The sequence below is a fragment of the Thermobia domestica genome, chromosome 12 (genome assembly GCF_964235325.1).
Source record: "Thermobia domestica chromosome 12, izTheDome1.hap1.1, whole genome shotgun sequence".
In the NCBI taxonomy this organism is placed as follows: domain Eukaryota; kingdom Metazoa; phylum Arthropoda; class Insecta; order Zygentoma; family Lepismatidae; genus Thermobia; species Thermobia domestica.
In genome coordinates, this window is record NC_137465.1 from 161133259 (window position 1) to 161160326 (window position 27068).

The window sequence follows — 27068 nt, forward strand, 5'->3', positions numbered from 1 at the left end:
ACTTTCTTTCAGCTGCCTTGGAGTTATGCGAATCCTTGAATGTGGCATTTTTCGAAAATACAAGTATGGTTTCCCCTGAAATTCACCATACTACAGCCTCTAACACTATTAGTCTTTGAGGAATTAATGTTCAAAGTTCAATTTTCTGCACTTTCTGTCGCTTGTAACCCGAAAAGGGCACCGTTGTTGTTTGTTTTCGTGTCTAGTTTCAATTTCCAAACGCTGTAATAGGAATTATGAAACACCCTATATATATATACAAATGTGTGTGTGTGTGTGACAAAGGATGGAGCGTATACACACCTAAAATATTAGCATTACATCACTGCTATCAATATTCATAAAACAACAACATTTTATAATATTAAGTTGTGGATGATAACATTTTATAATATAGCAATTTACCCTGCGTATTTGTAGTGTTAGAATTAGTAATATTTTTGTCTCTATGTAGTTTCAACAATCAATACGCTGGTAGTATACAAAAAGTATATGCTAAAAGCAGAAGACGCGATTTCCTCTCTTCGCGTGATGTCACACTTCCAGCGACCAATGCCAGTTCGAATCGTATATTTAGCATAGCAGCCCCTGGAGTATTGTATATACGAACCTTGCCCTGGAGTATTGGGTTCACTCCAGCAGACGAATCTACCGAAAACAAAATTTGGAAAAGAAGAGTGTGAATATACAGTAAGTAATTTGGGCATTACTCGTGCAGACGGTTCTACCAAATTTTCACAGATTTCTTACATTTCCAGGTTAGGGTACAGCTTTGTATTTCTTTTAACAGAACATGTACTAAATGAGGACTTCATTACAACTTTCAGAATGACTTCAGCAGGCCTCTGTATCAATACAGTGTACACATATGGCATAAAAACTAGGGCATATTTTCGGAACTGGGGGGCCAGAATATTTTGCTTAAATTTTGAACTTTCTTTTAATATTTTCTGTATTTTTCTATTGTTTAAGTAGATCAGGTTAGTTCAGGTCAGAGGTTAGGGTACAACTTTGTATTTCTTTTAACAGAGCATCAGGGGCTTACGCAGGGGGTGGGTCCTGGGGGTCTGGACCCCCCCTCCCGCCGAATTCACGACTTTTTTGTAAATGTAGTCTACTTTTAGGGGCTGTTTTAGAACTGTTCATATAATTTAGCCTCAAATTGTATTTGGACCCCCCTAAACGCTTTAGACCCCTCCCGAAATACATTCCTGCGTACCTGATAGCATGTACTATATGAGGAGCTTCATTTCTACTTTCAGAATGACTTCAGCAGGTCTCCGTATCAATACCGTTTATATGTTCTTTATTTTTCTATTGTTTAGGTAGGTTAGGTTAGATTAGGTTAGTTTAGGTCAGAGGTTAGCGTGCAGCTTTGTATTTCTTTTAACAGGGCATGCACTAAATGAAGAGCTTCATTACTACTTTCAGAATGACTTCAGCAGGTCTCAGTATCGAGCAGGCGCGTCAGCGACGGGAGCATATGTTTAAACGAAGATAGTGGAAAAATACATAAAATATCTGCAATAATTTTTACATGATGATTTTACCTGATTTTGGCCTCCCAGTTCCAAAATTATCCCAAAACTATTTCATAAAACATGAACCAACATGTGCTCGGTGACTCATTGGTAGAGCGTTCACCTCAGGTGCTTCGGGTTTCTGGTTCGATCCGAGCTTGCGTCGTGTGGACGGTGGTGGACAAACACCGTGCTCGTGGGTTTTCTCGAGATTCTCCCGTTTCCTCCCACTTTCTTTATTCCACCACTTCATTCATTTTTCATCATCACCGTCTCTTTTAGTCTAACCGGCACAATCGTGGGACGTAAAACTGAAACATTTCACTTGTGCTCGGTGTTCCATAATAAAAAGCACGAATGCTATCTAATCGAGTCAGTGCAGGAGCGCAGCAGGGGGTCTCAGTCAACAGCGAGTTGGTGTGTCCATAGGGAACAGACGCGTCAGCGACGGGGGTATACGCATAGAAGGCTAATGGAAGAGTATACCTACGCATGCTATACTTACACTATCGGGAAGGTTCTAGAACACAGGTCCCCCTATTGTATATAGGTTGATTCCTTTGTGTACCAAAGTTTAATATTTAACCAACATAGTATTGCCGAGCAAGCGTTAGCGAGTGAAGGCGGGTTAGAGTCCCGTGGGGCACGTTGTTTTCTGTCTTTATTACAGCTAAATGGGAAGGGGGACCTGCGTTCTAGAACCTTGCCTACACTATCACTCAAATTTCATTTCTATATGTGGTGCCTGACAGTAATTATTTATGTTCACAAAATATGTTTCACATCGTTTTTGCCTCTGTTTTGAATTTTTACTACGTTTCCACAGTTTGCATAGTTATGTATGGTTGCACCAACCGACGATTATGATCGGATAGGATAATCCGTTGACCTTTGGGTAAGAATCTTACATCGTTGCACCAACAGTTTGTGAGAAAAGGTTAACTTATCCACGAATAATCAGAAGTTGTATAAAACTATGAGGTTTACGACATGTCATGCAATATCATACGTTTGATTGGCTAAAACGGTGCAGTAAAACTGAAAACCGATACGTATAGTATGTGGTAGCATTTCGAACTAGATACGGGAAGAAAGTGGGCGAAGTTGACTCTTCGGGAAGGCAAATGTGTTTCAATGCGTGTGGACAGACTTATCCTTTAATTAAAAATAATAATAATAATAATCAAATACTGAAATGAAGCTGTTTCTGATATTTCAAAATATATATATATGAGCACTTTGGGGGGGGGGGGAGTAAGCGGGATGGCGCGATACATCCTCCGGCAGGAGCTCATGTAGTTTGGATTTTACGTTAAGCCTCTCTCCTGAAAGGGATACTAAACTCCAAACCAAATCAAATATGGCTTTCTAGGGTCCAAATATTTAAAAAAAAAAAAAAAAAAAAAAAAAGCAAAAAAGCTCTGCTCTAATAGATCGCACTTCTTTATCCACCTGTTAAGCGACATTTTAAGTAAAAGTGGGTAGTCCCTTTTTCTTAAATAACGTTTGGCCACAAACTACGCTAAGCTTCACACAAATACCGTCTTCCCTTAAATTCAACGTTCGGTTTTTGCGCTCAAGTATAGGGTATGATAGGCAAGAGGAGAGAATATTAGGGTAGCGAAGGGTACAGTAGTGTAGGTTAAGTTAAATTACGTTAGCTCAAAGCTTTGCAGTTATTTTCAAATGTAGGGTAGGGTAGAGTATGTTAGGTTACGTTAGCTCAATGTTTAACCAGTATTTTCACAAGTAGGGTAGAAAAATGAAATGAAATAATTCGGTTTAACGTCCCAAGATTATGCGCTTTAGACTAAGGAAGACGGTGAATGATGATGGTGAGACTAAGGGAGACGGTGAATGATGATGGTGAATTGGTGGTATTAGAATGTGGGAGAAAAGGAGTACCCTGAGAAAACCCACGGACACGATGTTGTCTAAAAAAGATTTACGTGACTGGCAATCGAACCACGGACCCCACGCACCAGAGAAATTTAGGGTAAAGTAGGTAAGGTTAGGATAAGTTAGCTCATCGTATTGCCGCGTCTCACGATGATATTTTATTTAACAGCTACGCCAGCAAAAAATCCCTTTCCCCCGCTACTCTATTCGGACAACTTTTGAAAACACAAGATTTAACATAGATTTACATGTGCATCGCCGTGCAAGTTCTGCCGGAAACAAGAACAACGGTTGAAGTTTACATCTGCGTTAGCAATTGGTTATGCTTCATTCCAGAAAATACTGTAGCATTGGTGTACGTAAATATGACCCTTTAATTATGCAAAGTTTATGTTAGTAATTCACTGTCGTGTTTGCATAATGTTAGCAATTGGCGTCGCGGTGCAGATTTATGTACAGATTCAAGCTCAAATTCGTTCTACATATAGACCCTAGGCCTAGGTTTTTATACCATATATCCGGACGTCATACCTATACGCATATAGTGATTTTCTATTCTAAGTTGTAAAAGTTTACATGCCTCTATTTTCAAGAAATTGACTTGTAACTCAACCTAACCTAACCTAATATAATGTTATCTCATCTAATATAACGAAATGTTGTACAGTTTGTTTGTTTATTTTTTATTTATTTATTTATTTATTATTTTTATTTATTATTATTTTTTTTTTTTTTTTAATTTTCGTGTGGTTCTACAGCACAAATCTCGAAGGCAACATAACACACTACTAACTTAAATTTCACAATTATGTGGATCTCTTACCTCTCAGACATTTGTATAGTTGCACATCATGTGTTAGCTCATGACTTCAGATACTTCACTTCACATACCATGATTACTAGCTACCTTATAGAGGAATCCGTGCATAACAGGTTCGACTTCCATTACTGTATTTTTACGTAGCTATGTATCTCACAGGTAAGAAGACAACATATTTCGTTACGCCTATTAAAATACTATTACAAATTTGTTCTGTAAATTTTACAAATCTGTGGATACGTACAGTAAATGCACAGGAAAAAACTATATGATTCGATTAACAAAAAAAGTTAAATTTACCAAAAGATATAGTTAATATAAAGACAACTAACTATATTAAGGGTTAAATTTACCATAAAATGTAGTTGAAACAATGGTTGAAGCAACTATATATGGTTGAAGCAACTATATAGTGGTAAAATCAACCTACCGAATACCATAAGTGAGTAAATTCAACTATTTTAGTCAATCCTAATATAGTTGAAAAATATGGTTGAATTTACCATATGGTAAACAAAATTTATATACGGTAAAAATGACTACGAATGAAGACTTATACTATTTTCAAACCATAATATTGGATTGAAAGTTGTGCTACATATTTAACGATATAGTTGAATTTTCTATCTTTAAAGTAAAAACAACTATATTGTAGTTGGCAAGTAGTCCAAACGCCAAAATGGAGTACCTGCAATATATATATATACTAAAAATTTTTGGAACATAAAATCTCACGTACCCAGTTGTTGGTGTAGGGTTAGCGCTTCTGCCTGCTACACAGCGCTTGGGTAGAACGTGGGCGCGAACCTTGCTCAGACCGGTCATCCTGACTGAGATTTTCCTAGATTTACTCACTCCAACAAGGCGAATGTCGGGAGGGTACCTTCTCTAAGGTCAAGGCTGCTTGTTTCCGAAGTCCTAGACTTACCTAAAGGGCTGATATGACCTCTTCTTGAACTAATAAGAAATATTTATTTTTTTCTACGTATCCTTCATCATGATTGAAGTGAGGTAAGTGTGTCTCTATATCGGAGTATCAAACGAAAGCTTGGAACCAAAATAACACTTTACTGACTAAAGTGGCATATATTTCATGAATACATCTCACCTGCATTGGAAGGTATAGTGGTGGACCGTTCACTTCTGATGAATGGGATACTTGGTTCGATCCTAGCTCGCGCAAAGTGAATGTGGTGGACAAGCTCCGTTTGTGTGAGTTTCTTCAAGGTTCTTCCACTTTCTTCATTACAGTTTTTCCTTCTTTTCTCATCATCACCGTCTCCTTTAGCCTAGCCGGCATATGCCTGGAACATAAAACTTAAAGATTTCGTTTCATTTTCATTTCGATGGAATAGTGTTCTGAAATGGAGAGTAAACATGCCCCCTTCCCCAAGAAGTCAAATCAATGGACTGCAGTTGTTGTAAAAACATACAAGCGCTGATGACAATTAATGAAGTAAAATAAGAAAGATAAGACTGAAATAAAATTGAACGCAACTGAAACTGACTCATTTAAGTAAAAAAACAAATAGATAAAACTCACGGGACAAAATAGGGCTCAAATTTGATATGGAGTTCCATTGTAGAGGGAAAAAAAAAAACCTGATATGAAATAACGGCGATGATCCTGCTCTAATATCATACTACAGTAAAAGAAAATAAGCTCTGTGGTTGTACCCATTAATAGTTGAATTTGATAGCATTCGTATCTGATAAGACATGCGGCAGAAAATTTTAACTAATCGTTCCGACAATGGCTTGAACTCCTACTACCGAACCCAAATTAGGCCTGTCTATTTAAACATGCATGTGAGCAGAAAAATGCATGGTGACGGAATGAATATGCTCAAGTAAGAAATATATGTACAGATATACTAAGAACCCTAATGTTATCCTACATCAAAGATCATAAGAAATAGTCATTTTATGTAGCAATAACACTTTATTTTATTAGATACTGAATAAAGTAAGATGCCTACTCTGGTATTGTTTTTAGTAATATAAATTACACACACACAAATTCTTTCACTTTGCTGCATGTTAAGTCCAATTATTGAAAATGTCTAACTTTCCAAATGTACAAAAACATTTGATTACAACTGGCACTCAAGAAACAGTTCAAAGAATTATTTTATATAAAGCATAAATAAAAGATTTAATATATCACTGGAATTCAAACAAAGAACCTTGGACTTCTGTTACAGTGACAACTTTAAATCAAACCTGTGTAAACTATATTCACACGGCTAATCACTTTTCGTTTTAAAAGGCAATAATCATATGGAGCATTAAAAGCGTGACCACCAAATTGCTTTGTTAAAATATTTTGACTTTGGCCCAGAAAGCAAGGTTGGGTTACATAGTTCCCATTCATGATCCAAGTTACCTCATTCCAAATCTTACTTTGGGTTACATGAACTAAAGTTGTTGGAAGGGGAATTACTCTAGGAACTGGATATTGAAATGAGTCCTCTTGTCACAGAGACAGCTTACCGGTGAGTTAAGTTGCAACTGGACCAAGTAAATTCTTTCGGCCCATATATGTATGAGGAGGGACTTAAAAGAATAAACTTGCTGAAAATCTCGATAAGAGTGACTATTAACTAGGATATATGAGCTTCCATAAAGTAGCCACACAGCTACTTAATACTAACATTCAGCCAGCACACAGGAGCATATTTGTATAAATGTGAAATTAAAAGGTGTAAAAACGGAGCAGTACAGCACTTAGTCAGTTTGATATTAAATTTGCTATGTTATAACGTCGTAACATGAGGATTTTACATTAAACTGAATAAGAGCTGTACTACTTCGTTTTTATACTTTTTAATCAAAATTTGCTACTAAATAGTCACCTGAAGAAGACTATAAAAGTTGCAAAGCTTTGTGAATTTATGTAAAATATAAATATTTCCTTCAAACTGACGCGGAATTTGCCAGACATAAGTATATTATAATATCCACGCAGTGTATGCAATACTTTGACAAAACTGAATTTAATTGGCTAGTTTCTGAAGATTCTTGAGATATGTAAACAAATATTAAGATAGCTCGAAAAGGGTTACTGTCGACAATAGATAAAGCACATCTCCCTATTTTTTCCCATGTGTTTTTTCCATTCACATAAGATCAAAATTGCTCTTGTAAATTTCAACCTAGAGACTTCAAACTTTCAGAGTACGCACGTCAGAATCAAGTAAAGGGCTCGATTGTGACACTTTTTATTGTTGAATTTCATTTCTGGTTTATTTTCTTTAGTTAAAGTTATCTTTAACAATGAAACGTATTGAACAATGAGATTAACAGGGATTTAAAGTAACAGGGTTTTGATTTCTTTCTTTTATATATATATATATATATATATATATATATATATGAAAGTTTGAATCCTCTAAGTTAGAATTTTAAAGACCAATTTTGATTTTTCTTTAATTAAAAATACAAAAGAGCGAGGAAGAGGCAACAGTTTTCAGCCACCTTAATATTCTAGTTGCTTTCGTAACATAATTGTTAACTTTCAAATAAACCTTATAAATGCCTTCGAAACTGTTGTGCAAAGAAAATACCAAACAGAAGGAGATCCTCGCTTACACAGAGGATCCGAATAAGAAATTTACAAATGACTGTAAGGTGCAAGGGCTGTTTTTACTTCTGGGCTCTACACAGTAAATGAACTTTATAAAAAAAAACACTAATGGGTTTTAGTTTTGTCTACTTCCTTAGAATTTAAATATTAACAGTAATGAAAACATTCTTAAGGTACATTTGAATACTAAGGAGGTATTTTAGATATCAGGGAGGTTACCTAACAACGGCTGCCCCATTGAAATGAAAGATGACCGAACGGTAGTGAAAAATCTACATGCTGTGTTAGAACATATCACTATTATCAGACGAAGGTAGTCTACCACAACCTGAAAGTTATACTACTCCTTATGTCGTCTTGACAGCCGAATATCGACATCAAGAGTGAAGGTTGTGTGCTGCTAGTATTTATTCCCAGCTGGTGTAACGATAATGCGTGCACCTTTTGTGTACGTGATCCCGGGTTCAATTCCTGGTGGGAGAGCCTTTGGAATTTTAAGTGTCCTGGATATATTTGTGTTCGTGTTCCTGTCTACTTTGGTAAGGGTTAAAAAACTGTACGAATAAATTCGTGTGCTCAGGAAAATGAGGAATGATCAGTTGATTTTTAAAAATCTGGAAGGTGGATCGACTGATGCCGCATTTGGAAAGTCAGTCTAAAGGTCACGGGTTTGATTTCTGATGTAGTCACGTAATTTTTACTTTTCAAATTTATGTTTTTACTAAATTTGTAAAAATAATTGCAGTCGTTCTCTATCTAGAAGTATGGAAACACGTTGAGCAAGGAAAACTTTTTCTTTCTTTTTAATGGTTCGCACATGAAAAATATGGTATTTAGAAACTATCAAAAAATTCCAATTCAAATTAGTTATCAAAATATGACTGAATACTTACAATACATGTAGATCGAAACATTTTAGACTACACAGAACTCTCCCTCACAGTTAAAAAAATAAAAATTAATAAATAAATTGCTGTACGAATACACATGCTTGTAAAATTTAAAGAACAAATTTGTAATATTATTTTAATAGACCAGTGTGTAAATAAACTAAGTACCATGTGTTCTTACCTGTGTGGTACGTATCTACGTACAAAAACAATAAAAAATAGTCAAACCTGTTAAGTACAAATTTCCTCATAAGGTAGCGGTTAGCGTACGCGCCTTTGGCGTGGGAGACCTGGGTTCGATTTCCGGCGGGAGCTCATGTGGTTCGGATTCCACGTTAATCAGTAGGTCCACGTCTCATATAGCCTCGCTGCTGAAGTGACGCTAAACTAAAATCAACTCAGCCTCATAAGGTAGCCATTAACCATTGTTATACAAAGTGAAATGAAGTTAAGTATCTGAATTAAGTGTGCTAACTCATGACGCGCAATCATAGAAGTGTTCGATACTTATGACATCCACATATTCGTTAAATTTACGTTTAAAGCAAAATTTAAAAATCAAACTAAAGTCAAAATTACAGTTGCAGAGATTAACTGCAAGTGAGATTACAGAGTGTGGGTTTACAGAAAAGGAAGTGTATATAAACAATGTATTTACATATGGATTCGTACAATATATCTGTACGAAAAAAAAAACTGAGAAAGACTGTAGTGTACATACAGAATTCTTAAATCTAATATATTCACCCTTAAGAATGTGACGTACAGTCATCATTGGTGAATAGTCTTTTTAATTATTGCACCCTTCTACGTCATATGGATATTTTAAAAAGAGATAGGCCTTTTTGAATGAGGGTAATGTATATACTGAGGTTGAATGATGGTAAATATATGTTATGGTTTTGGTCTTAAAGTTTTACAATGAAACTTTTTTTTTTTTTTTTTTTTTTTTTTTTTTTTAAAGAATATAATGCCACATTAAAAAGAACAGCGACTTTGCAACAAATAGATTATTTAAGTTCTATCCTCTGCTTTTTACTTTCCTGCGGTATTTGATCCGTTTTGGCTCACCATCTTACGGAGCGATGCCTGATTTTACATTTTATGCGGCACAGAGTCCTGAATTTTGTTATGATCCATCAAAGATGCAGGAAGCACGTATGGCCGGTACAGAATGGAAGACAATCGAAATAAAAAAAAAAAAGAAGAAGAAGAAGAAGAAGAAAAGATGATATAATAAACACTGTATTAGCATCTTTGATGAATCATAAAATTCAGGAGGTCTCCATGCTGTATAAAATTTAAAAGCAGGCATCTTTCCGCAAGAAAAAAAATTTAGGATGTTTCCGAAAGAAATCGGAAAGGTTTTACTATGAAACTTTTCCTGAAAAATGCGGGCAGCTCCGGAGGCAGAGACATTTCCAAACAATTTCGGAAACTGCACTTTTCCAACTCACTAAGAAAGACGTATGTTTTCGATATTCGGAAACTTTTCCGACCCAAGTCAGAAAACTTTTCCGATCGTTTCCGGAGACATACAGGTCTCTTAGCTAGTCGGAAAAATACAATTTCCGAAATTTTTCGGAAACGTCTCTGCCTCCGTAGCTGTCCGCATTTTTCCGGAAACCTCGAAGGTCAATTTTTACAGAAGGATTCTTGTTGTACGTGGAATTTCTGGGAGGGGGGGGGTGAGAGCCCAGTAGCAACCCTAAATACGCCACTGTATTTATATATATAATTTCGAGACAAAAGTCCTTTATTGGATAGGTACTTTCTATTAGATTTAGTCATTTTACTATTTAATGTAATAATACAGATTACCCTTATTTACCCTTTCAGGAACGACATTTTCGAAAATACTGAAACACATGTACACGCCTTCACCACTTAAATGGTTACGAGTGTATTTATATCTTCTAAATTCAATCCTCAATACTCGATTTTTTTTAATTTTCTTTAAAACCTTGTTGCCACGTAGTGCAATTCGCGTCTCCGGGGAAAGACCTCAAAGATATACAATTATAGACCCCTAAATATTTTTGCTTTATTTTTACTTGCAGAAAAGTACTTTGTTGTTCGTGGGCGCCATTTCTAGAACACCTGATATACATCGAGTATATATATACCGAATTTCACATCTCCAAATTAAGTTAATCCTTATATTCGGTACTTTGTGAATAAATAAAGGAAAACTTGAATTCTACAAAAATTACCCCCTTTTCCCCTTTAGAAGTAGAATTTTCAAAAAGGCTGAGACACATCTTCCAATATTTTTAATTAAGTTTATCCCCCTTAGGAGCGCAATTTTCGAAAACGCTGGAACACGTTTTCCCTTATTCTTCAACTAAGAGTTTATATCCCGAGCATCAACGGTCTAATTTCAAGGATTCGTGAGACACACTATTCGTGGTGCAAAAATAAATAAAAATGAAATAAAATAATAAGTACAGCCCGGATTTATATGCAAAGTGCATGTTTATAGTAACATGCAGAAACGTATGGAAAACATTTTTTTTTCTTTCCGACGACTTGTAAGAATTCGTTTCTGACGCATATGATAGCGCATATAAGTGCATATTGTTAGTGAATTTCGATGTGCATGCATATTTCGTAAACTTTGCAGGATACAGCGTATTTCCGAATATTATTGCTGCATACTAGCATATTTGCGAGTATGTCACAAGAAAGCAGATTATATTTAAAGTGAACTGAATCACTTTGTAACGCAGATGTAGAGTAAAATGTTGTAGGCTATAGAATAATAGAATAAAGTATGGTATTCTAAATAAGTCCACCTGACTTGTCTTGCACACGGTCTTCATCGCGTAGCAGAACAATCAGATGTCAATATCCGGAAGTACCAAATGCAAAGAAAATATTTGTGAAAGCTCCATCACGGGTTTCGAAAATTGTTCCGGTACCCCCGCAACCAGTTTTAATTTAACCCGATGGAGCTCCTGGCTAGAAGCTGTATCGTATTATGCAAATAACTTTAATCAAGTAAAGAAAGTTCTAGGCCAACTAAATCCCAATGATGCAGTCGTTATTTGTGTGTCACAAATATGTTTCTCTAGAAGTGGCAATAATAATAATAATAATAATAATAATAATAATAATAATAATAATAATAATAATAATAATAATAATAAATAAGTACTGTACATACACAACCACTTCTCGAAAATACCTGAAATTATCAGACAGTTGGAATCCTGTAACAATGCTTCGCAGCATTCACTCTTTTTGATGGGCGAACTATGGCGCACACTTCGTCCAATGAAACTTACGGTGTTGCGAAAATAGCGTCTGATAAACTTTGCTAAGTATAAGCAGGCCCGTATTTAGGTAAGTGCTATTCTGTGCTCGAGCACAGGGCGGCAGAATTTTGGACTTTCTAATTTAAGTGAAATGAAGCTCTAAGTTTTACGTCCCACATTTATGCCAGTGAGGCTAAAGGAGACGGTGATGATGATTTAATGAAATAGTGGAATGAAGAAAGTGGGAGGTACGGGAGAACCCCGAGAAAACCCATGCACACTGTTTTTGTCCACCACAAAGCTCACTCGGCGCGAGCTGGGATCGAACCAAGGTTCCTATGCACCAGAGGTGAACATTTTACAACTCAACCATCGCAGTCCTCAGTATTTTTTTAAAGATTCACAATAAACTAGAAACCCACAGAGCCACGCGCAAGCGCGAGAAAACATGTTAGTGTGTTTAATTCGCTCTAATTATGGTAGTTACCAATTAACTAGCTTATCTTATGATTTTTAAAAAGTCATCCTCTCCCACCCCCACCCAAAGGGGTGAGGATGAACTTGAACATCATTAAAACTGACACCGTTAAACTCAGCGACCTCGAAAACTATGAATTCAAAACTAATATCTGTCAATCTCAATTACTTTTAAAATCTCACCCCCTTCCTGGGGATTGGAGTATGACTTTGAAGTTGAATTGGGTTATAACTGTCACTATTCATCTCAAAGACCCTAAAAACTATGTGCCTTATGCAGAGTCGTTCTGACGCGTAATTACTGCCATACTAAAGAGTTCGATTAACGCAGTAGTCAGGCCTTTAGTATGACGTTAATCATACGTCAATGCGACTCTGCATAAGGCCTTATGAGTTCAACTCTAATATTGGTCGTTTCCGGGGGAGCGCAAATTTTTTGCGGGAGGCGGCAAATTATTCACAGCACAGGGGCGTACAATTTATAAATACGGGCCTGAGTATAAGGCAAAGATACCGGGTACAAAACAATTTGTGACATTGCAAATATACTTAATGGTGAAAAAACATGGACTTGGAAGAGGACCTAACACAGAAAGACATTGGCGTTTTTCAAATCCTCCAGTGATTTCTGCTGATGTAGAAAGGAACTTTTCGATACTACAAAACGTTTCTCATGAACCCTTTTAAATTTTTTCACCTGTATACAGGCCATGGCATCGAACTTCGGAATTTGCTTTATAAATCTCTAGTAAAGCTTTTCACACCGGGTTTTTTGCATTTATTCAAGTATGGAAGCATCAAAGAACATGTTTTATGGGCATTTTGCAGTCACGTTTGCGATGCCTGGGGGCAGTGACGTCAATACGTTTTTCATATTAGGTGCATTGTGCTGCCACCTACTGCCAGGTACTTATTATCAGCGACCTCAGTAGTCATTAGACATCATGAGAAAGCAGAATGGGGCGCTCCGCGGAACTCACGGACTTCAAACGTGGTCAGGTGATTGGGTTTCACGTGTGTCAGAAGTCTATACGCGAGATTTCCACACTCCTAAACATCCCTAGGTCCACTGTGTCTGATGTGATAGTGAAGTGGAAACGTGAAGGGACACGTACGGCACAAAAGTATACAGGCCGATCTCGTCTGTTGACTGACAGAGACCGCCAACAGTTGAAAAGGGTCATAAAGTGTAATAGACAGACATCTATTCAGACCATCATATATATATATCCACGTTTCACAGCTTACTTTTTTCTTCAGTATCCGTAGTTTTTCCTCCACCAAACTCTCTTAACAAAACTGATTACTGTGTTCTAGATATTTTCCTCTTTCTCCTGTCCGTCCAATGGTCCACCCTCTGTGTTCAGACCCGGAGATGATTCTATTTAAACACTGTTTATTCCGGCTTTGGAACTACTTATTAAACTTAACTCAAATAAAACCTGATCAAAGCATAACTGTACGATGAAAACAATGTTATATTGCTGAAACTGTAGCACAGATTACTACTAATAAGGTTGGTCAGAATTTATATTTTATTTAAGCTAAATACTTGGTGTGTGAAACACCTAAACTACAAAAGCGACTGGACATTTACATCCGTCAGAATGGCCGGAGTCTAGCCGAATATGAGAGAGAATTGTACTTGGTGTGTAAATTGAAGGATAAGTGGTCTAAATAGCGCGGTATATTTCGTCCAATAATATTAATATTTTGAAGTAAAATTTTGAATGTAAAGGTGTGGATGGAGTGTAATTTATTAAATTGTTGACTGTTCTCGCATTTATCTATTTATGTTGTAAATCTGCAAGATATGTAAATTTCGCACTCTAAAGTCAAAATTATTTCTAAAACTGAGTTCTATTTCCTTTAACCAAATTATTTTGATATTCTATTTCTTTATTGTTCATATTTTTTGAATGTTAATCTTACTTTTGATAAGTTACATAAAGTTGACTTATTAAATTCGGAGTTCATTTCCATTTTATGAGTTTTCAGAATATATGCGCTTGAAATGCAGTAGAACTTACCTTTAAGTGAATATATTATTTACATGATCCAACACCGGAAACAAACAAAAGCCATCTATTTACACATAAGTTAAGCCATACATTACCATGGAAAACACATTAAAGGACAGTTCTACATATACAGAATTAACATACAGAACCACTCATATACGAACAACAACCGCAATTATCTATTTTTACTTTTAGAAAGTTCGTGAGTTTTGTTTTCATTTGGTTATTTTACATGGTCATCAAAATCTTCATATTTCGTTTATTTGTATGTACGTCATTAATAACATGGGAATTCAATAAATTTTCTGAATTTTCAACCATCTCGAGAACTTCAGTTTAGTTCGACAAATGTCCTTTCCTTATTACCTATCTCCTCTTAATCTTCATCATCATCACCAGATGGATGCCACTCTTCCCTAAGGATGCGTCTGGATAACAGAAAACCAGTTGAAACTGCATTCCTCAAAGATTTTTATGCTATATTATTTCGAATTATCTAAAGAGGAGTTCAAAACTTCAATTTACCCCGATTTTTATCAGTTTTCAATACAGTTTGGTTGGAATTATCCAAGTTGGTATTAACGAGATAATGATGTATACAGAATAATTCAACCACCGAGAAGAATACACTTGACAATACGAATATGACAGTAAAGCAGCTTTATCTCAAAGTAATATGGGTATGAAATATATTTGATATTTTATATTTCTTCGAACTTTTAACAAATTTAAGTAACTAATCGTCTCTATGGCCTACGGAATGCGGATATTAAATGCCGCATTCGCAAAAGCTTTCCGTTCACCTCTGTTCTCATTTACTGATGTTCGAGGAAACATTTTGCCTAACACTATCTGGAATCCATTAATAATTTGAATTTGAATTTAAATTTAATGATAGAAGTGACTATAGCCTAAGCCATAAATGGTCACAAATATACAAATAATATACAATGGAGGATTACATCATAGTAAATACAAAATAAACAAATTAAAAAGAAATGATACATCAAAATATTTCAACCAGATACAAAATTATATGTTATACATGAACTTAATACAAGCTTAGATTACAAAGTAAAATTTCAACATTAACTCCACTCAAGTATCTATTAAACAGACAACTGTAATTTCACAAGAATATGTATAATAGAGAACATGATTAGATAAAAATAAACGTACATCAAACGAAAGACAGTTGGAATTTCATTGACAATATACCAGACGGAACAACGGCGAATTTAAATATTGTTTTTTAAGTAGAACAAAATTTACATTGAATACATCGATTCTCAAAGATTTTTTGTTTATATTCTCTACACTAAGAAATAGTGCAGTATCAATTAATTTGTTATTACATAAAATAGATTGATAATTTCTAGAATTATGCGAAGGAACTCTAATATATAGATGTTCCATTAGGTTCACCCTAAAATGTATTACATCGTGAATAAGCCTGATTTGCCTCAAATTTCTCCTAACATCAAGAGAGAGCAAATCGAGCCTAGCGAGAATCTTCCCAATAGTCATCTCATTCAATTTAAATTTGAATCTAATCCAGGCCAAGGAAGAGATTTGAATTGACTCAATACTTGAGCAATACTAACAAAATTTCGGATCCATATTAAAATTGCATATTGCAGGTGAGATCAAACATAGGCACAATATAAAATTTTACAGGTTATAATATCTTTAAAGTCTTTAGCAACCCATTTAATAAGCTCAATATTCCTCCTGGCTTTAGATACCATAGTAGAAATACAGTATGTTGATCACAGAATAGCTTATTCTCCATCATAATACCTAAATCTTTATTAGTTGAAACAACTTGCATGATGATTGATTAAATATGAAAAAAGGATACATTCGTTTTCCTAGAAAACAATATAGTTTGTTTTATTCATGTTCAAAGGTAGTGCATTCTGAATGGACCATTGATAAACTGAATTAATATCAGCTTCTAATTTCAAATGATCTTGATAATTTACTATTTTAGAAAAATCTTCAAATAATTGGCATACGATAGAAAGGGACACTTTAAAGATTTACCAATATCATTTTTATATATTATAAACAAAAGAGGACCCAGATTGGATCCTTGAGGAACGCCCGAAGAAATATTGTACAGATGATTTGCAACTCATATATCTGACCACAAATCTACAACCAAACAAGTAGGAAGCAAATCAAAGTATCAAAGATTTAAGAATTTTAAAGGAGTCAAGTTTCTTAAGAAGAATATAATTAGATATCTTGTCGAAAGCTTTAGCAAAATCAAAATAGACTCTATCGACTTGACCACGATTTTGAACAACAGGCGAAACCAATGTCAAAAACTTATTCAGGTTTAATTCCGTAGATTTGCCGTTCATAAATTCATACTGTTCAGCAATAATACCATGTTGAACGGAACTATAAAGATTTTGTTGATCAAAAATTTTAGATATTACATCAAGAATAGAAATAGATCTATAATCAGTTACAGTCCTTCCATTAGTTTTAGGAATTGGAGTTACAGCAACAGTCTTCCACACATTTGAATAGAGTTGAGATGATAAACTCCAATTAAACAATGATGTCAAGGTTGGAGCAATTATTTCAGATAAAAAAAAAAAAAAAAAAATCGGAATTTGATCAAGACCTACAGAAGCTTTAACATTCAGTTTTAATAACACCAGGTACTTGTATAATAATAATAAATGTATTATTATTAGTTTCAATTATATTAACATAGTTACTAAGTAGTTTTATTACTGAATAATTACTTTTAGTTCTTTTAGAAAATTCACAGACTTGTTGTTTCAACTAAAGATAAAAGAATGTGCTCTATACCTCTGTTTCTTGTCAAATAAATGATCTTCATATTAGATTCAACGCACGCGTACGGGACATTCCATGTCAGATCAACACAGCTATTTGGGTCACCATTTCAGATTTTGATGAAATTTGGTGTGTTAGTAGGGCTTGATGAGCAACGACCACAAATGAAATTGATATACCACACTTGACCTTTCCCGTAAAATTGAAAATTTGACCTTGATCTTTGACCTTTGACCTTGAATAGCAAAAAAGACGTGATCGTCGATTTTAGTGAAACTTTTACAGAATAATGGCTTATTATTGGTGATAATATTTGGAAAGTTTCAGAATGGGACAGCCATGGGATGCTGAGTTATGAACTTTTAAGTGAAAGTCACTGATAGTAATTTTAACCTTTTGCCGAAAATTTAGTCACATTGCTGATTATAAATGCTTGTACCTTTTGCCCTGATTATTATAGAATCTTAATTCCGATGTCATTGTTAAGCTTGTAGATAGACCTATCATTTGATATGTAACACTTGATCCTTTCTGTAAAACTGAAAATTTGACCTTGAATGACACGAAAAATGACGGAGTAGCTTTTACAGAATAATTGCTTGTTATTGGAGATGACATGTAGAGAGTTCCATAATATGATATGCATGAAATGATAATGTATGTATTCTTAAGTAAAGATCACGTATTGACCGAACGAAACGGAGGTTAGTCGATTTGTGTTGTCTGTCCGTCTGTCTCGCGATAACTTTCGAACGCGTGAATCGATTCGAATGAAAGTGTCACAGATTGTTTATTCGTTCAAAGGACAAGACAAGTTCGTTGGGGAAGTAAATCAGACGAAGAGGTAAGGGTGAAATCTCCTCTTAAAAGTGCAAAAATGTAGAAAACCATTATTAAAAACGAATTTAATGGACTATTTTCTGTTATTAGAACTTTATAACTGTTCGAACATGCCTCGGGGATTCCGGGCTAATAGTTGGGAAGGAAGGGGAATCGGACAAGAGCGTCGCCAGAAAATCAAAAGGGGATGATAACAAATCAGACTAACGAATTGCTATGAAAATTGCACAGCTTTATCGCAAAATGTACTTTTCGAAGAACCTTAATACTAGTAGTAATGAGTCATTTGTTTATAATTACATTGTTCGTTATTCAGGGGATTAAGTGTACTTCAACGTAGAAATAGCTAGTGAAAAAATTCTCTACATACCTGAGGACGAAATGCCTGCACTAAAATTGTTTCTCTAGCATAGTAGTTGATTTTTGAGTCTGCTTTGTTAAGCACATATGTGCGTCTAGTGGCTGTTAGCGGATGAACTGTAGCTAGTACACACGAAGTAGGAAGTGTTAAAATGTCTTCCTTGCGGGGATATGTAAAAGATGGATTAGGCCCTGCAGGATGTAAGAACGTCACAGTAACTCCCTGCTCAACTTCGTCTACAGACAGTACACATCCTAACCACCATTTGCCGTCATAAGCACATGTAACAAAACCTTTTATTGCTTCTATGGATAGATGTGCTCTTAATTTTTTCACACAGTAAGTTCGGTATTCACCACTGTTTGAGAATTTCTTCGCATGTAAAGTATTTACAGTAACAGGTAGGAAAACATGTAGTTTCTGAGTTCCAGCTATTGCAGAGGCACTGTTGTATCTTGAGGTAAGCAGCGATTCTTCTGCAGCGTGTTCTTCTGAAGAGACGTAACAAAAAGTGACACTCGGCATAGCTGTAGTAGCCCAGTTATAAAGTTGTTTTGGAGTCATTATTTGGTTATCACACGGATTCTGGAGACTAGCTTTGGCTGCAAGTCGTTTTAATGTTCCACCCAATCCATCACAGGCACTTTTACCATATCCAGTGGCGAAAAAGTGCCACTCAGCTTTAATTCCAAAGTCGTCTTCGTGCGAACACAGGTTAATGAATTTTTTCTTATTTTTGTATTGTGCTGCAGCCCCGTCAAAGAAGTAGAAAATCTTTGACACTATTGAAAACTTAGATTTGAGGAAGTGCGTGAATTTTTTTTATTTGTTATTATTATTATTATTTTTTTTTAATAAGTGTACTGCTGTAGTGTTGTGTATGAGGGAGTCAGATATCACAACAAAACTTACGTGAGTTAAAGGGTTTGATTTAAAATATGCGATGAATGGATGTATGGTTGCCTGGGAATTGTTCCAATGGTAGCCTTGCACAGTCTTGCACAACAAATAAATAATTTTCACTGAAGTCACAAAAAGCAATGAATTCGCCCACATGAAGATTGTCTTTGAGGCCTGTCAAGAATTCTGTTTGTTGCTTTGCGATAAATGAGTGGCACAAAAGAATCTGTAATTTCTCACTGAATTTTGGGCAGAAATCTTCTGGTGATTCTTGGATTCTTGGATCGGTCTGTAGCTATCCATTGACGGTATGTTATACTGTCTACATTATGTTCCTTCATATGGTTTTGAATACTTATTATTAACCTCTCTGTACTAGGTCAAGTTTCACAGTCACCAAAGTAACATGACATATTAGGTGGATTACAGACAATCTGTACAAGGCAGTCATGATATGATATAATGGGATCTGCATCATCAGCTGTAAGTGTCGATAGTTTGGCTCCTGCTATCATCAGTTTCACATTCTGATGCGTGCTGCAAACACAGATCGAATGAGTTCCGGCAGCCCCCGCTAAGATACACTGCTTGGGTCTCAGTTCTGCAGATTTTGAGAAACCAATGGAAATATCAGGATACTGATTCTTAAATGCCTGGAATAGTTCTTTCAAGTTGCAAGGAATTAGCCTTTTTTGTTTGTGTATTTTCTGGTCTCCAATCCTTACAGAAACGAAATCTTTTTTACCAGGCATTATTCTGCTGACAGAATCTGCTTCATAGAATTCTCTGACCATTTCCACAACCGATGTAGGTAATGCTTTCCCAGGTATAATGTTAGGTGTTGCCATTATACCCTTCTCTTGAACCAGTTTTTTGGCACTACGTACCATGTAATTAGGTGCACCAAATTCTCGCTGAATTTTACGAACTGACCAACTCCGCGGCAGTACTGTTAGTACTTGAATTTTCTCACTTCTTTTCACACAACTTCCGAACTTGTCTTTTAAGTTGTTGCAGCATTTCTTGAGTAGAATTCTCTTCGTCACTACTGGAACTTTGGCTACTTTCAACATGGAAAATTTTCTTTCCTCTTCAGGGCAGATCCAATTTTCTTCACTTTTTGTCCCGGATATTTCTTTTGTGAGATCTTAGTTTTCAATATTGGAGACTCGCCAATAGAGAGTAAGCTTTCATTCACAGCCTTCAAATTTTCATCGTCGTGTAATTTTTTCTCGGGTGTACTAATCTCGGAATTATTGTCTGTACCTTGGTCTGTTTCAGTCACATGTTCGTAATCAGGCAACTTCGCGACATCTTTCCTGCACTTGTCACATATTTTATATGTCTTCTGCATTACTGGTACTTTCTTGATCATCCATTCTGTGACTGACCTTAGACCTCTGTTGCAGTTATGGCCGTTAATGGAAAAAGGATTACAACAGTATTTTTGGTACAACAGTTCAATACCTTTCACACTGGATGTAGTTGCCATTTTACTTCATTGATGACCTGGGAATCCTTATTTCAGAAATGATAATGATAAACTCTGAGGAAAAAAAGAAAAACATAGTAACAGTATATTATTAGTATTAGTAGTAGTATTTATACTGGAAGAATAAATGAAACATAAACATTTTTTTCTTCTGTCATCAGCAATAGCAAGCACTATTCTGTAAAACAAAGCGCAAAATTTCCGGTCGCCAGGTCGCCATTGGCGACTAGAAATTTAGAACTGGCGACCAGCATTCAGTAGGAATGGTTTCTGCCTAAACTCACAGGGCTGCGCAGTGTCTGTTTCTCTCGAAAATAATGTCACTGATTGAGAGAAAACACGGAATTTCAAGTCTTCATAACGGACATGGAAAGCGAAGTCTTTACAACGTTGTAATTCGCCCCTCCTTTCCTACCCTCGATCGAAATGATCTGCCTCATAATTTGTACGTGAGAAACTGGTGACCATCATTTTTGGATTGGCGAGTGCGTCTGACTTTGAAATTTTGCGCCCTGGTGTAAAAGCAACTCAGTCATTTTTCTTGTCATTTAAGGTCAAGTTTTCAGTTTTACAGAAAGGATCAAGTGTTACATATCAAATGATAGGTCTATCTACAAGCTTAACAATGACATCGGAATTAAGATTCTATCATAATCAGGGCAAAAGTCACAAGCATTTATAATCAGCAATGTGACTAAATTTTCGGCAAAAGGTCAAAATTACTATCAGTGACTTTCACTTAAAAGTTCATAACTCAGCATCCCATGGCTATCCCATTCTGAAACTTTCCAAATATCATCACCAATAAGAAGCCATTATTCTGTAAAAGTTTCACAAAAATCGATGACCACGTCTTTTTTGCTATTCAAGGTCAAAGATCAAGGTCAAATTTTCAATTTTACGGGAAAGGTCAAGTGTGGTATATCAAACGAAAGGTCTGTCTATGAGCTTTAAAATGACACTCGAATGAAGTCTCTATCTTAATTAGGACCAAAGTTGCAAGCCCTTTAATAATCAATCAGACCCAATTTTTTTCTTTTTTACAAAAAGTCAAACTTTGAGATGCTGTAACTCCAGAACTGTAAGAGCCAGGAAGGAAAAATTTCATTTCTAGTCGTTTCTCGTCAAGCTCTACTAACACAATAAATTTCATCAAAATCTGAAATGGTGATCAAAATTTTTGCCCTAAAGTGTGTTGATCTGATATGGAATGACAATAAAATAAATATACTTGCTAATTATTCGTAATTTTAACAATGTAAAAAAATAAATTTGTATAATATGATACTTTAAGAATATCCTCTCATTATCTTTCAGGATAATCAAATCATCATGCCTCAGAGAAAGCAAGTACCACAAACATTATACTTCTTAAGCCTAGAAGCTTCAGTCTCGACAATCAAAACGATAGAACACATGAGTTCTTCAACTACATACTGGCCTTGTGATCATCTTCCAGGAAAAATCGTCACACACTTAATGGAAATATATTTTCTAAATATTTTATCAGACAGAGAGTACACCCGTTTGAAAGAAATACCTCAGATTAAAAAGGCAATTCGAAATCCAAGAATTTTATTCACACCAAGAATTATGAAAATAATTATGTTCTCTTCGGAAGATGATTTTCAGTTTTTGCATAGATGTAAAAGTTTGAAAGAACTCACTATTGTGGAGAACCACAAGGAAACTCGATGTAATTTCAAGGAAGTCATTGCGAGTAGAATTCCCATTATACTTTCAACTGACCTTCGGTCAATGGGAAAAATGTATTTTATGAATAACGATTTACAAAAGTTATTTTCATATAAATTAATGAGAGATTCATATCATGTAAGTAGTTTATTAAACAGTTGGTGGACTACCTACAATAATAAAGTTTGTTTGGGAACGGCGAACAATATTGTTAGTTTAGACGTATGCTACTCAGATCTGTCAGTTGAGGATATTATTGTAGTCCTAGAGACTGTCCCTAAGATTAAATACTTCAACCATCCCTATGTGTCAATTGCTTTATATAGCATGTACAAAGACAAACGGAATAAAGGGAATTATCCTATTTATGATTTGACGAATGTGACCATATGTTGTGATAGCGATTCTCATTATGGAATGGATTTTGATATCACCGAAAGCTTGGCATTGATGATTAAATTGTGCCCACAAATTGTGAAGGTGGCGATTGCAAGAAAAATATCTCGAAAAGTGTTACCTAGTATTTTGAATGTATTGATTTGTCTTCAGTCCGTTGAAGAAATATATATAAATGAAGATTGGTTTATCCCAGATGAAGGAGAAAATACAGAAATATTTGATTTTGTCTTGAAATACAGTGGAAGTATACGAAAGATTGACTTTGTATTGAATGGCTTTGTGGATATAAATAAATTAGCATCATTTTGTCCTAATTTAGTGGAATTGAATGTCATGTTTTCTTGTACAGATGTCAGTGAAATGTCAAATATTAACACAATACCTGAATGTATAAAAGTTCTGAGCATTGGAAAGTTAATGGGCCCACCGATATCTCTCAGTTCAATGCTTCTGAAATCTAAAACATTACGTGTAATTTCGTTTTATGACATTGACATTGATGAAGCATTGTTAGATGAGGTGACATCTAAAAATTATTGGCCTAATCTACTCTCTTTTCGTATATCCTTCTGCAAAACTTTGAAGTTATGGCATATCTTAAATCTTTTATCCTCGGAAAATTGTTTAACCTATCTCTCAATCAAAACCTGTTTATATATAAGTGCTGATGATGCAAGTAGCATCCGGAATCAAATTACAGAAAAGCAATATGAGATATATTTTTATTTCGAGGGTGCTTATAATTGTAATATTATTTAGTTGGTTTAGCAGTAGCTAAATTCTTTCTCACAAGGAAAGCTATCCAACTCCTCAACGAGTATCGCATTGAAACTTGCACAAGTGGAAGGACATATTGAAAGATGGAAATATGCTTACTCTTACGATTCGCAACGTCGTTGAACCGGAAGTAGAATGATTGTTCTTCCATAGCCCCTGAATGTTATGTACTCTGATCATACATGTCAGAATGTGATACACTGGAACCTATTTTCTCAAGAAGACAAATATTGCAAACTCAAGATAATAACAGTCGGTGGTGATTAGGTTCTCTAGTACGTCATTGATGCGAACCGATGTCAAATTCAACACGATACGATACACCGATTGTAAGTTCCAAACGAACACGCTTACCCGCTGGAGAAAAGGGACAGACTGAAACCACAGCGCAAAAGTGACTTTCTATGATTATTATTACTGTTATGAGTATGACTATTATTATTATTATTAGTAGTAGTAATAGTATGATTATCATTATTAATATGAGTAGTATCATGAGTAAAAGTGATAATAATGAGAAGAAGACAACAAATAGGCTATATTGTTGGGCCCGTTAAGTTACGAAGGACTTTGGCCCGTCTTGATTGTCCTCTAGCACTGCTATAAGTTCTAAAATCCACAAACAACCTTAATCAAGCCGGGATTCGAAGTCGTGGCCCTTGAACGCTGGCCTGACTCCTCAACCAACACGAACATGAATAATAATAAGACGACGACAAAGAAACTATAATAATAATAATTGTATACCAGTGTTCTTAACCTAATTCCGATCACGACCTCCCATATTATAACATCCTCTTACCGGCGACCTCCTTATAATTTCTGGCTTGTAATAAGCTTATGTCGAATCTTTAATATACCTATCGCGGAGATCTCACTATATACATCTATTTCTATAATAGTAGAATCCATTTCTTGTATATAATGGATACAGTAACTTTCCTAAAAGCGAATGGATTAAAACCAAATTTGGTCCGTTCATTTATATTACAAACATCGGATCCGATCTTCATACTGTTTCAAAATGGAGGCCGTTTGAAAATTTTAAAACTTCTTAACTCCCTCAATTTTGGGTCATATGATAAAGAATAAAATGCATTTGCATTCTTCTGGTATTTCAATATGCAGTTCTCATTAGTTTCATATCTTACCGTTTTCATTTAAATTGATTTTTAACCAATTCTGCACCTGTTGAAAATGTTTAGTAGACCATTTTTTTTCTTGTTCTTGACTATATATACAAATAAAAATTGTCTGTCAGAACAAAAATCAAAATAATAATTATTTAAAAATATTTTCCGGTATTAGATTCTAATTACATTTTCCTCTTTCGCTTATCTTCGTGACTCCCAAGTTGATAAACCCTGTCCTATACTTTTTCTTCTTCCTGCAAACCTCGTGTTCGTGTGGATTGAGGCGTCAAGCCAGCGACTCAAGGGTCCTGGATTTTAAAACCTTTATAGCAGTGCTAGAGGACACTCAAGACGAGCCGAAGTCCTTCGTTACTGAACGGGCCCAACAATACATTTGTTGTCTTCTCATTATTGTTTTTACTCATCATACTGCTCATATTACTAATACTAATCATACTACTACTACTAATAATAATAATAATCATAGAAAGCCATTTTTGCGTTGTGGTTTCAGCCTGTCTCTTTTCTTCAGCAGGTAAGCGTGTTCGTTTGGAACTTACAATCGGTGTATCGTGTCGTATCGTGTTCCATTTGACATCGGTTCGCATCAATGACGTACAAGAGATCCCAATCACCACCGACTGTTATCTTGAGTTTGCAATATTTGTCTTCGTGAGAAAACAGGTTCCAGTGTATCACATTCTGACATGTATGATCAGAGTACATAACTTTCAGGGGCTATGGGAGAACAATCATTCTACTTCCGGTTCAACGACGTTGCGAATCGTAAGAGTAAACATATTTCCATCTTTCAATATGTCCTTCCACTTGTGCAAGTTTCAATGTGATACTCGTCGAAGAATTGAATAACTTTCCTTGTCAGTCAATTATTTTAACTTTACATTTTTATGAATATTAGAATTCAAGGAAATTCCTGATTTAGATATGGTTTAGACACTTCAGGAATAACTAAATTGTTTCTTAGTCTATTCTATTTGATTTAATATTGTTATGCATATTAGAATTATTTCTTACCTAAGTCTTTTTCATTGTTATTATTATTATTATTATTATTGGTTATTTTTTAAAACAATATTTGAATACCTATATCATAATCTCTACACAAATGTATTTAAAAATTTCGATAAAGCTCTTATTGTTTTTTTTTCTTTGTTGTTATTCTTTTTTAATATTGGAATTACAAATAGCCTTGGTTATTAGAAACAGCCTTCAGCTCTCTCGAATTATGCTTAGTGCTGGGATACATTTTTTTTTTTTTTAATTTTTAAATTGTTAAATTGTCAATGTATTTGACGATATTGGTAATTCAATTGTAAATATTGAACAGAATATGTAATGAGTGTAATCTTAAATAATAATACTGTATATTTATGTTAAAAGTTAGAATATAGAAATTGAACACTTACCAAGATTTTGTTCATTCGGAAACTACTGGAAATCAAATTACAGACTTAATTAGAAAGATCCAGAATCTTACTCTGATAGTTACTGATAACCGCTTTTTCCTTGAGTTGTAAAAGCTAAATGGAACTCGATTTTTGTTCGTCTTGAGGAAATAGTAATTTTTCCATTTTTAAAATTCCGTAAAATAGTTGTTATTACGTAAAATAGCTATTATTGGCTAACTCGTTTCAGTATTATTCTCACATTTTCTCTGTCTTCTGCTACAAATACTTTTTATCAGTTTATGACATCTTAAAGCTATAGCAGGTCAGAGTATTTTATATCGTAAGAACGCTAATTGACATGTCCAAGTAAACTTTATATAAAAGCAGTAATTTCTCGGTTAACACACAGTATTGTTTCTTAATCCTACTTCTCAACTTAACTTCTTCTTCTTAGTTCCCAGTTTTGAATGTAAAATTTGGAGCACAAGAAAAATGAACTGGTCTCTTACTCCAGTTCTACTGGTCTGGTAACTATAACTACATTCTTAATTGATAATCGTAAAAGAATGGTAACGATTAGGAAATTAATCGTTGTTTTTTCTGAAAATTCGTTGAAATCAATATTTCTGAGTTTCACGATATTTTAATTTTTCTGTTCATTAATTAAGTTTTGTTTAAGAACTCTTCGTAACTGAAAAACAACTTTCCTATGTCCTTAACTTTATCTATTAATTTTTACATTAACTTTCACAACTCAAGACAATCCTCATTGCAC

General features: G+C 35.0%; 1 protein-coding gene across 1 annotated transcript; it reads left to right on the top strand.

Moving 5' to 3' along the window:
• The first annotated feature begins 360 nt into the window (after positions 1 to 360).
• On the top strand, positions 361 to 26310 carry LOC145666794 (uncharacterized). Its single transcript, XM_081734353.1, has 2 exons — positions 361 to 690; positions 22198 to 26310. Exon 2 carries the CDS (start codon positions 22213 to 22215, stop codon positions 23731 to 23733), a length of 1521 nt encoding a protein of 506 aa, XP_081590479.1. The 5' UTR covers positions 361 to 690; positions 22198 to 22212; the 3' UTR covers positions 23734 to 26310.
• The last annotated feature ends 758 nt before the right edge of the window (positions 26311 to 27068 follow it).

Bases quoted from the DNA above. Each gene is read 5' to 3' on its own strand.
- LOC145666794 (XM_081734353.1), top strand. From the start codon at position 22,213: ATGCCTCAGAGAAAGCAAGTACCACAAACATTATACTTCTTAAGCCTA.